This window comes from Melospiza melodia, chromosome 22 (genome assembly GCF_035770615.1).
Source record: "Melospiza melodia melodia isolate bMelMel2 chromosome 22, bMelMel2.pri, whole genome shotgun sequence".
Classification (NCBI taxonomy): Eukaryota; Metazoa; Chordata; class Aves; order Passeriformes; family Passerellidae; genus Melospiza; species Melospiza melodia.
This window is the reverse complement of record NC_086215.1, coordinates 4767167-4779315: the sequence shown is the minus strand read 5'-3', so window position 1 is coordinate 4779315 and position 12149 is coordinate 4767167. Positions and strand designations below refer to the sequence as shown.

Genomic DNA, 12149 nt, shown 5'->3' with positions numbered 1-12149 from the left:
GAATAACCTCACCTTTATCACATCCTTCATGTCATTTCTCAGGTCACTCTTCAGCACCTATTTGGTGTCTCAATGCTTTAAATAACCACACACAAACATTTAGTCTGCTTTTGCCTATTCTGACCACGTTCTCTCTGTATTTACTCCATGTTTTGATAAACTCAGCTCCTTTGCAGCATTTGGAATCCACATCCCTGTGATTCCAGCTTTTTTTGACCACAATCTGCATGTGGTTGCAGTTTTTCTCCACATCAGCCTTGTTTGGACTGTGCACACTGCAGCCAACACTGGCACATCTCATTTTCTTTTGATGAAACTGCATTTTCAGGGCAGAACTGTGCCATCTCTTTCCTATTTTTTCCCCTAGCGAGCCTTAATTAGGAGAACAAAGTTGTTGAAAGCCTTGTCTTGCCCTTCTCCTCCCTTCCTGCACACAAAGTCCTTTCACTCTGCGTTGCTGGATTTTTTTGTCAGCAAAGCTGACAGATTGACAGTCATTAAATATAAAAATTTATTTTACACTACCCATAAATTACAAGTTTCAAATGAAGAATGACACTTGCTCAAGGCACTGAGTCTGATTCTTATCTCTTTTTTTTCCTACTTCTGCCTTTTTCTTATGAAGACTTAAAGTATTATTCTTTTTACTATGGTAATGCAAAAACCTCTTTTCTTGAATCTCAAATTAAAAGAGGCAAAGCTCGCTATGTGCCTGGGATAATGATTCAGCTATTGATCCAGAAGATGCTTTATTAGATTATTTTGAGGCAGATGAATGTAATTTAATACCAATTTATTTTCTATTCCTATGCTAGTCCAAGATACAATCTTTTCTGCATGAAATTAGCACTTTCTCCTTTCAACCTCAAAGAAACATTACACTGTGCTCCTTCCTTGGATTAGTTTGGGAAAACTTTTTCAGCAGAACATTGATCTGGAGAGTTCTCAATATTATTTTCTTTAAGACTTTAAAGCCAAGACCTCAGCTGGGACCAGCAGGTTTTTGCCTTGTCTTTCCTATTATGCATTAATGCAAGAGCTAGTGAAGAGAGATAAAGGGGAAAGAGATTCCAGAGGAGGAAAAAAGAAGCAAAAAGGGAAAACAGAGCAGGTTTAATGCAGGCAGAGAGAAGGGAGAGGAGCTGCATTATGTTTACACAGTCATCTGTCACCTCCAGGGGACACTGCAGGGTGGTCCTGCCCCACAGCAGCAGGACAGCACCTGGGATATCCCATCCTGCTGCCCACACCTCCCTCAAGCTGCCCCACAAACCAGGAACTGCTGCAATTACCAAATCCTGCCTGCTCCGGGGTCAGCTGGGCTCCAGGGTGGGAGAAAACAACAGGAGCCCAAAGCTGGGGATGACAGGAAAGGGATGGAGGGACTGCCAGCAGCTCACTGGGCTGGATCTGCCATGAAAACAGCTCCAGATTGAATGAAGATCATCAGGAACTGTGCACTGACCTCACAAAAGCAGAAAAACGAGGAATTTAAGGTTGCCAAATGTGGGCTTGCCCCTGGAATACCCTGAATTCCCACCCAGCACAGCCAGCCTGGCAGCTCCAGGCAGAGAAGGGAAGGGCTCCTGGACCTCCAGCAGCAGGAAAATGTCCTCACCCTGCTTGGAGAGTGCCCAAATGCAGCTGCCAGGGGAGCCCCTGCTAAAGCACTGCCAGCCAGAATTGCTGCCCCACTAATGAGAGCTCTCTGGACTCCAGGTCTGGGGTTAGAGGTGATTTCCTTCCTTTATTTCATCAGATCACAAGATCAGAGAACACCCTGAGCTGGAGGGACACCAAGGATCATCAAATCTCACTCCTGTCCCTGCCCAGCCCCCCCAGCAGCCCCAGCCTGGGCACCCCTGGCAGCGCTGCCCAAAGGCTCCTGGAGCTCTGGCAGCCTCGGGGCCGTGCCCATTCCCTGGGCAGCCTGGGCAGTGCCAGCACCCTCTGGGGGCAGAGCCTTGCCCTGAGCTCCAGCCTGAGCTGCCCTGGCCCAGCCCCAGCCGTGCCCTGGCTCCTGTCCCTGGCCCAGAGCAGAGATGGGAGCTGCCCCTCGGGAGGAGCTGCAGCCCCGGGGAGCTCTGCCCTCACTCTGCTCCAGCTGAGCAACCCCAGAGCCCTCAGCTGCTCCTCACAGCCCCTCCAGGCCCTTCCCCATCCCTGTGTCCCTCCTTTGGACACTCTCACACTGCAGTGCCCCCAGGAGCAGGAGCCAGGTGCTGTTTCCAGGGATGGGAGCCCAGATCAAGGCAATCTCACAGTGGTGTGTGGGCCCAAAGCAGCTTCTGCTCTTTCTGTGGTACACAAGCAGGCTGTGGCTCAGTCCTGAGGGATTTTCAGAGACCCCCAGAGTGGTTTGGGTTGGAAGGAACCTCCAGAGATCACCCTGCCTTCCCTCTGCCTGCAGGGACACCTCCCACTATCCCAGGCTGCTCCAAGCCCATCCAACCCGGCCCTGCACACTTCCAGGGATGGAGGAGCCACACTCCTCTGGGTAGAGGAGCAGCAGGAAGAATTCAGATACAAATTTGTTCTAACAGCTGCTGTGGGCTTCACTCCTACTCCTCAAACTTCCTGCAAAATGCCCCAAAAATCAGATTTCAGGGGCAAGAAGCAGCGTGTCCCACTCCATACCTGTGTCAGGATTGTTCCTGCAGAGCATTTCCCTGGCACAGCCTGGCTTAGGCACACAGAGCAAGATGAAAGAATCTCAACTGGAAATAAAATCACTGCACAGACCAAGGCAGCCTTCCTGGAGAGCAGTAATTGGAAATGCTTCCTTCAGTGCAAAGTTGGGAGTCACTCTCAACAGTTAAGTTTCAGGGAAGTATTATTGAAAATTATTATTCTTGTAAGACATTAACACTTCTGCATGTTCTAAAGGGAGCTTCTTCACAGCACATTTGCCAAGGAGATATAATCATGGTGGATTTTTTCCCCCCTTTTTCTCCTGCTTCTGTTCTAAAGAAGAATAAAAGTCCTCATTAACCAAGGGAAACTTATGAAGCAATATGAGAAAGTGGAGCACACACTTCATTTTTTCTGGACAGAGTCTCAGTCTGTTACTGATAAGAAAGGGAATGAAATTGCTAATTACAGCCTGGAGCAAGGAGGGCTTTAGGAGTGTCCTGCTGGAGCCTGAGCACCTGCTCTCAACAGGGAGAAAAGTCTCATCTCCAAAGGACACAGTGAAATTACCATGGCTGCAACCTTTTATGAGGCCATAACACCTCTCCACATTACAGCACATGGATTAAAACTGCTTTGATCCTGTTCTGCTTGTACCCACCTGGCTTCTCCCCTAGCCTGGCACATTTCACCTTGCAAGAAGCGTTTGTTTGAATTTTACAACCCGTTTAATAGCTTCAATTCCTGAAGAGATCCTTCCAGGAGTACAGTGCACTACCATAAAATATGACAAGGAGACCCCAGAGCTGCCTGCAGGTCTCACATCCACATCCATCCTGCTTTTTTCCCTCCCTAGCACAATTCCAGAGGTCCAAGAGGCTTTGCAATGCCTGACTGAGGAGCTGTGGAAATTAAGATGTTCTGTCTGAGGAACACAACAGCATCCAGGAGGCTCCTTGCAAAGACCCCAACCTGCACAACTCCTGGGCCAGATCAGGGACATGCTGAGGTCCCTTTTCCACAAAAAGCCAGGAATTTGAACTCAACAAAAAAGCAAAGCTGCATTTAATATTCTGCTGGTAAGAGGAAGAAACCAAATTAAACCTCTCAATTATTTGTGCGTATCTTTGATTAAAGAGCTGGAAAGTGATGCAGACAACTCCAGAACTCTTCTTTCCCTCTGTTCCCAGGCACAGGATGCTGCAGGATTCAGGATGACCTTGGTATAAACACGCAGTGACCAGCACTGGACCCAGGGAAGGGTAATTACTGTGCAGCACCTGGCTATCAAACTATTCCAATGAACTGGCACCATTTTATTTCCCCTAATGGTCACAAGAACATTTGTTCCTGAAGGTTTTCAGAATGATCTGGCAGGTAAAGCATCAGACTGGAGCCAAGAGGAGGAGCTCTGTAATGGGTTTTAACTTACCTGCTGTGACCTTCAGATATTGGCTGTCTCTCTTAAACTTTCTTTTATCAATACTTGATGGTCACTCTGCAGAGTCCAGACTTGCAAGGTGCCCAGCAAGACCTGCCAGCATTCCCAGAACAGGTAAGCAGGAAGAACCAGACTGAGCAGAGGCTTTGGAGTGAAGTGTTTTACTTTCAGGTGTCATAGTGCCAGACTTGTACCTCAAGCTAACAGCAGAATATACAGAGGATTCATTACAGAGAAACTCAAGCACCTGAAAATGTTCAGCCAGGATTTGTACAGCCAGAGAATTCTTCTTACAGGGTTTAACCTCTGTGCAGAGGTTTAACAACACACTGAGAAATGCAGTTTGGTCAACAGGAATACAGGTACACAGGTTTAACAATTACTGACACAGGCCAGCAGCTCTCTCCCTTTTCTATTTCACAGAGGGAAACTTCTCATTGAATATTATCACCATGGAAAGGGATCACTCCTGTGCCAGCTGGAAAATATCTATTTAATAACTCAGCACACATCTGACACATGGCCACTTCATGTCTCAACAAGCTCTGAATCCGTGTCAAAAGAGAAACTAAGAGAACTCCAAGGGCTCACTGAAATAATTTAACACATGGACAAGCAGGGCAGGGAAGGTATGGCTAAGAGCTGTACATTGCACCTGAAGCTCAGCCTGGACTCCCAGCAGAGCCAGGACTCTGCTCCCTGCTGCCAGCACTAGCCATTGATGCGGTAATTCACGTGGATCTCGGGTTTGATGTCACACACCAGGGACAGCAGCTGGGACATCACCACCTCCCGGTTCTTCTGGAAGTTCTGCTGGATTACACTCATCTTCTCCTGAGTCTCCTTCTCCACTTCAGTGGTGCAGCTGCCATGGGAGCCAAGGGCCTACAAACAGCAAAGGAAAAAAGGAATCACCATGCCAAGCTCTGTATTTTGTTATTCTGAAGCATCTCACGCATTAATCTTTTTTGAGGGAACATTAATGTTAATGTTAACATAAAATAAAGTACTGCTGCATTTTTTGCTCAGATTTCACCTTAAACTTGTCCACATATTTCATCATTAGCCCCTCTGCCTTTTATCCTCTTTTATAGAATCATCAAATGGTTTGGGTTGGAGGGGACCTTAAAGATTATCTTGTTCTGACTCCCTGCCATTTATCCCATGAGTTTCCAAGGTGTGGAGAGCCTGGTTCAAGCATGGCTTAAAGAAAGAGGCCATGAAGGTATACAGCTGATGGGAAAGTAAAAGGCAGCTGTAAAGCAGCAGTTCCCAGGCTTGATTTTGTAAATAACTAGGTTCTCAGACACCTTTTCTATAAACAGCAGGATTCTCAGACAGTCTTCTCATAACAGTCCTTGGCTGCTCTGGGATCAGATATGAAGGTTTTGAGAACTTTTCATATCACAGTGAGAACACAAATTTTGGTTTCAATAAACAACCACGGGTATTGTAAACAAAAGGAGGGGTTAGAGTTTTCTCTGTAACCTATCGTGAGCTCGGATTTTGCAATATGCATGAAGTTAATTAACACTATTATAAAAGATGACTGATTTGATCAATAAATCGGAGTCGATGATGATCAACAAAGATGGGTCGTCTCCCTTCGCTTTCAACACCAAGGAATGCCCAAAATACAGGTCCTTCTGTACAGACAGCTGGAACCCCTGGGCACAACTGCACTAGAGAGTGCAAGAAAAGTAACACCCAGGAGTCACTTCAAGCACAATTCCCCCCATCCCATTGCTCCTACCCTTGGAGAATCTTTATAAAAATCTCACCCTTCCCTTCTGGTGACCAGGGACACAGCAAGTGGTCTCTGCCATGTCAGCACCATAGGAAATGAGCCTGTGACAGGAGCAATGAGCTCAGTCTCTTTTGGACACTGCTGCACACAGCAGCTTTTGGGAGGCTGTCACTCAGGAGCTCATTAAGCTCTTTCCCTGCCAGTTGAGACCAACACACCCTGCCCTGAGCCACTTCCACGGGATTTTCTGGGACACGTGGCTGTGCCTCACAGGAAGGCACTTGGGGAAGTGCTCTGCTGTAACTCACTCCACCCTGAGGGTGCAGCCAGGGCAAGGCAGCCCCAGGGGCTGGAAACAAGAGAGTGATGGAGAACACCAACCGCTGCCTCCTTGGCCTTGAACTCCTTCTCCCTCTGCAGGCGGTACTGCTCGATCTCGGCCTGGGCCTCCTCCTTGGCCTGCTTCAGCCGCCGGTTCTTCCCTGCTCCACAGCACACACCAAGGCAAAGAAACAGGAGAAAACAGGAGAGCGTGTTTTCCTCATGCACAGCCACCACCACAGTGTCTGCTCCCTCTGCAGGAGCAAACCAAGCTCCTCCCTGAGTGTGCTGATGTCAGGAGGAGCCCAGCAAACCATGGCCAAGGTCACTGAGCCAGGAGCTGCCACCACGGAGCAGTGAGAGCAGGGGGACATATCAGGCAACATCAGGTCTGGCTTAGTCACAGGATGAGTCCCAGACTGGTTTGGGCTGAAGGAACCTTAGAGATCATCCCATCCCACCCCTGCCATGGCAGGGACACCTCCCACTGTCCCAGGCTGCTCCCAGCCCCAATGTCCAGCCTGGCCTTGGATCCAGGGGCAGCCACAGCTGCTCTGGGCACCCTGTGCCAGGGCCTGCCCGCCCTGCCAGGGGAGAATTCCCAATTCCCAATATCCCACCTAACTCCACTCTCTCTGTCACCTTCCATATAAAAAATCTCTCTCCCTCCTTTTTTTTTTAAGGCTCTGGAAGGGGCTCTGAGCTCTCCCTGGAGCTTCTCTAGGTGAGAACCTCCAGCTCTCCCAGCCTGGCTCCAGCCCTTGTAGCAGCTCTGGAGCCTCCTCTGGATCTCTGCAGAAGCTCCAGCTCCTCCCTGTGCTGGGCCAGGGCTGGGGCAGCTCTGCAGGTGGGGTCTCACCTGGGCACAGGCACAGGGCACAATCCCCCTGCCCTGCTGCCCACGCTGGGCTCAGCCCAGGCTGTGTCTGGCCATGAAGGCACTACAGGCTCATGTCCAGCCCCTCACCCACCAGAACCTCCAAGTTCCTCTCTGCAGGGCTTCTCCCAGTGAATTATCCAAGTGTGTACCTGTGTTTAGGATTGCCCCAATCCACGTGAGTGTGCAGCTTTTGTGAGATCCCCAAAAAAAGCCCAATAGAAAGAGCATTAAACCTTAGTTTTGCCAGACCAGCTGTGAAACCAAGAGCAGTCCTGGCCATTGCCTCAACTTCCCCTCCTGGACTTCCCACCACATTCTTCCCTCCCAGATTATCACCACTGGAGTGAACTGCAAAAATCTGCCTCTTGCAACATTGTCAGGGGGTTGAACTGCAAGCCAGAGCAGGCATATAAACAGGGATATACATATGTACTTGTTTAAAGCAGAAAAGATTTGCACACTTGGGAGTCTTTGCAACCAGAATTTCTCTTGCACAACAGGAGAACCGAACTTGGATCTATTAGGAATGAACAGCTCTATTAATTACTGATATGGAAACAGACTAGCTCTATTAATTACTGATATTGAAACACACTGTTGTCACCACCTGAAGGCAAGAAGGACAGTGAGAGGCACAGCCAAGCCCCAACCCAAGGCCAGGTTATGGTGACCATGCCCTCCAGAGAGCCAGGAGCCCCCAAACTCCTGAACTGGGCTCTGCCAGGAGGGTCCCGGTGCGGCTCCGACCCTCACTGAGCCACTGAGCCTTCCTGGGGAGCCTCCAGCGCTGCTTTCTTGGGGTCCCACAGATCCCCGAGCACCCTGGGGCAGGGCTGGGGGATCCCCGAGCACCCTGGGGCAGGGCTGGGGGATCCCTGAGCACATCCGGGCTGGGGGATCCCTGAGCACATCCGGGCTGGGGGATCCCTGAGCACACCCGGGGCAGGGCTGGGGGATCCCCGAGCACACCCGGGGCAGGGCTGGGGGATCCCCGAGCACACCCGGGGCAGGGCTGGGGGATCCCTGAGCACACCCGGGCTGGGGGATCCCCGCTGCCCGCCGCCCTCAGCGCCGGGCCGCAAGGCCTGAGGCGGCCGCGCCAGGCCAGACCGGGCCGGGCCGAGCTCTCTTGCCACCACATCCCCGCGGCGGGGCCCGGCATGCCGGGCCGCGCCGTACTCACTCTTGCGGGCCTCGGCCACCTTCTCCGCAGCGCGTTTCTCGGCCTGCAGCAGCTGCTGAATCCCCTGCGACTGGCTCGCCATGGCGGCCGCTTCGTCCGGCCGGGCCGCGGCAGCGTCTCTGCGTCACGCGGGCCACGCCCACACCGCGCCGGCCACGCCCTCTGCCACGCCCCCTCATAGTGATAATCCATGGAGCGCGGTGTAAGCCCCGCCCACAATTCCATATCTGGCGTTAGGCCACGCCCACCAACACTCGCATTACCGTAGCCGCGCTCCTGTGCTGCTTGGCCCCGCCCCCATACGGCCAGGCCACGCCCCGTGGTTGTGAGGGGAGCCCCCGGCCGAGGCCGGTTTGGGGCCTCTCCGTGCTCCGCTCCTGAGCCCCTTCGGTGCCCAAAATCCACTTAAACCCCTGCAGGAAGGCGCTTCTGGGGTTTGGTTTGGTTTCTTTCGTGCTTTCTAATCGCTGAAACTGCGGCAGCCCCTGGATGAGCAGTGACAAGGGCACCAGGGATGCTTTGGTCTCTCCTGGGCTGTGGCATCTCCTCCCTACTGCTGGTGTCACCCACCTGTGTGATACCAGAGCCACTGGTGCTCTGAGGGCTTTAAAACCATCCTGGACATCCTTGGCCAGGGGCTCCCAAGCATCCCCCAAACACCCCCATCCCACCCAACCCTCACCCATCACATCCCAGGGGCCATTGAAAGCCCTGAACGCGGGTCCCCCGGCACTTTCAGAGCATAAATTACAATTATTGTCAAATAATATCGCTCTGATGAAGCCTCTGAGCCAGGACAGTGACTCATCGCTGCCGGGAGAGGCGGGGGGGGGCTGCCGGCCCGCCTCCTCCATCCCCCGTGATGGAAGGGACAGGAGACAATGAATCAAATGCATATTTATAGTGCTGAATAGGAATTATGAGTGTTTTCAGGGTGACCTTCAGCTGGGCTCAGCGGTTAAGTGAATGGGTTTAGCGTGCCCATCCATTCAGGGGGATTTTTGCTTCAGTGAAAGATAAAAGGAAAGATGGGGAGAAGAGCTCAGACCATAATTTTGGGGTTTGAAGGAAGGCTCGGGTGCTGGGATGGGGCACTGGGAGCTGTGGCATCACAGCCAGGCTGTACTGGCTGAAGGAAAACCCAGGAAATCTGGTCCTACATCATCTGTCACAGATGGGGCAGCTCCAGCAAGGGGACACGCTCAGGTTGTCACAGGAAATGGTTTGGGGTGGAAGGGGCATCATTTACTTCCAAACCACCCTGACATGCTGTCTCTATTCCAAAATATGTCACAGCCAAAAAAAACCTGGTGGGGTCAGCTGGGGCAGATCCAGGCTCCTTTAGAGCAGCAACAACCCAGAAATGAGATTCTTCTCATCTGACCCCAAGCCCCAGAAGCCCCTGCCCTCCTCTCACCTCACACCAAGGCCACAAAATCATTAAAGTCTCCCTCTGACCCCCTGAGCCCCAGTCCCAACCGAAACCCACCATGCTCATTAGCTGCTCCTGTGTTGTCAGGAATGTTCCCTGTTAATTAAATCACTTGAGCTGAACCTAGAGGTGACCCCAGAGCAGGATGCTCTGAAGGGGATACCAGGGATCAAACAGGGTTTGGAGCAAAGAGGTCCAAAGGGGTCTGGCTCTGCCCTGAAGCCACAGGCAGCACTGGGGTTTGTTTTTTCTCCTGGGTGATGGTGATTTTCACACTCACAGCTTCGGTCTGTAAGGTGATAATGAGAACACTGCCCTTTTCTGCCCCCTGAAATACTTTGGTGCTGATCACACTAAATTTTCAGACAAAAATCCCTCCAAATTTCAGCTCTAGGTTACTTTAAAAAAAACACGTGATGAGTTTTTAGCTATTTCATTTTGACAGTTAACAAATGGAGACAACAACAGTTCATAATTAAAACAACAACAGTTCATATTTAAAACAATCTTTTACTTGGTTGTACTAGTTTACAATTGCCCAAAAGCTAATTGAAACCTCATGGTGTGTGTCACATGAAACGCATGTGAATCCAAAAGCTGTTGGAACAACTTCCCCATTCACTTAATGTTTGAAAAAAATCACTTCTTGCTGGTTGCAAAAACAAAAACAAACCAAAACCCATCATTTCCAACCCTCAGACTTGCACAGGTATAAATAAAAGCTGCTGGAACCACTTGAATTTTACCAGAAATTGGTTGATAATTAATTAGCATCAGGAGCACTTCTGAGCTTGGCTTTTATTCCCTCAGACTCAGGGAACATGGGCTTGCCACTTGCTATTAGAGGAGGCAGCTCTTGCTGACACTGACATTGTCATTCCTTTATTTGTCCAGCACTGGGCAAAAGATATCAGAGGATGATAAACTTCACCAATCCTAAATTTCATGCACCTCACATTCATCAGAGATTGAAGGAAGGATATTTATAGGAGGCTGAGGCTGGTCATGCTCTCTAGGATGGGAAAACAAATTATTAAAATAAACAAATGAAAGGATTTTCTTTTTCTTTTAGCTGTTTTCACAGTTCACAATAATGAAAATTAAATTAAACACATCTCTTACTTATTTGTCATTCTTTTTCCAAAAGCTTTTTTATTTTCCTGCAAGCAATAAATACTTATTTGTATTTTAGAGATGCATCTCTTCTCATTCTGCTTTTGTTCTACACTGGGTCACAACTCCAAGCTTGTGTCACACAGGTTCCTGAAATACCAGCAGATATTTCTAGATTATAGGGCTTTCTATATTTCTAGAATCAAGGAAAAAAAAAAAATACAGCTTGTTTTTGCTTTTCTCACATGCCATGTCTCATGATCCTGCTGTCATTAAAGATTCCCAGACATATTTGGGAAGAATGAGACTTTAAACAGTGTCTGGCTCCTTTCCAGAGCAGGTAATTACATTTTTTCCTCTCTAAATTCTCTTGCACTTTCAATTGGATCCGTTATTATTCTCCATTCCCCGAGTTAAACTGTTATTCTGTGCAATTGTCTGCTCTTTCAAAGAGGTTTTGTGTTCGCCCCTGGGAACTGAGCTGATCTCTCTCTTCTGAGGTTTAATTCATTCACAGAAATGCACTGAGGTGATGCAGCTGCTGGATGTTGATAAAACATCATCGGTTGATTATTAAAATATGGTCGGTGAATGATTATTAACCAGCATTCATATTTTGGATGAATTTTTCATTTATGAAAAGAGTATTAAAATCAAAGTACTGCATAACAGTAGAATTTACATAGAAAAATCAATTAAACCCTGAAATGCACAAATTGGTGCCACTTATCTGTACCTGACCTGTGCCAAGAATTTGGCCCAAATATCCCAAAATGAGAAAGAAAGCTCCATTTATCATCCGGAGCTGCTCTGTGATCAAGGACGATTTAAAGCCTGGAGTAACCCGATTGCAGTGATGGAATTACACCAGAATGGACTTACATTGATATTGTAAGGATTGATTTTTTTAAAAGCAGTTTAAAGAGCCATATTTCTGTGTCAGCCCCTGTTCTCCTCCTTCAGGATAAGAGAGCTGCTTTGGGGTGATGCTTGGCTGTGCCAGTGCTTTACATCACCCACCAGGCTCAGTTTCACATAAATCAGGATATTTTGTAAGAGCCAGCGTGGGAGCTCTGTTTATATGTTCTTCTGTTGGGATGAAGTGTCAGCAGAGCTTATTAATTCCTTGTCCACCAAAGGAAATCTCCATTCCTGTTTCCCTGACATCCCCTGGCCTCCATCCTTAATCAGAGGTCAGGTGGCCTTTGCAAAGGATGTGGCTGGGAAGATAAATGGACACGAGACTGAGTGTTCCCCATGGGGCATCTGTGTCCAATCCACTGGGATTCCTCCATCAGGGAAAACCTGGGAGGGCCCTCATGAACCCTGGTCTGGACCAGGATTTTTGGATGTGACAGCACAGCAAAGCAGCTCCTGAAGTAACTACAGCAATAAACAGCA

General features: G+C 49.2%; 1 protein-coding gene across 1 annotated transcript; it reads right to left on the bottom strand.

Moving 5' to 3' along the window:
* Positions 1-4217: 4217 nt before the first annotated feature.
* Positions 4218-8345, bottom strand: ATP6V1G1 (ATPase H+ transporting V1 subunit G1). Its single transcript, XM_063174546.1, has 3 exons — positions 8204-8345; positions 6201-6301; positions 4218-4957 (listed from the first exon to the last, which is right to left on the bottom strand). The coding sequence occupies exons 1-3, from the start codon at positions 8283-8285 to the stop codon at positions 4784-4786; spliced, it is 357 nt and encodes a 118-aa protein (XP_063030616.1). The 5' UTR covers positions 8286-8345; the 3' UTR covers positions 4218-4783.
* Positions 8346-12149: the final 3804 nt, after the last annotated feature.

Coding starts and splice junctions, on each gene's coding strand:
- ATP6V1G1 (XM_063174546.1), bottom strand. CDS start 8,285: ATGGCGAGCCAGTCGCAGGGGATTCAGCAGCTGCTGCAGGCCGAGAAA. Junction 6,302..8,203: donor GGTGGCCGAGGCCCGCAAGA/GTGAGTACGGCG, acceptor GCTGTGGAGCAG/GGAAGAACCGGCGGCTGAAG. Junction 4,958..6,200: donor TCAAGGCCAAGGAGGCAGCG/GTTGGTGTTCTC, acceptor TGCTGTTTGTAG/GCCCTTGGCTCCCATGGCAG.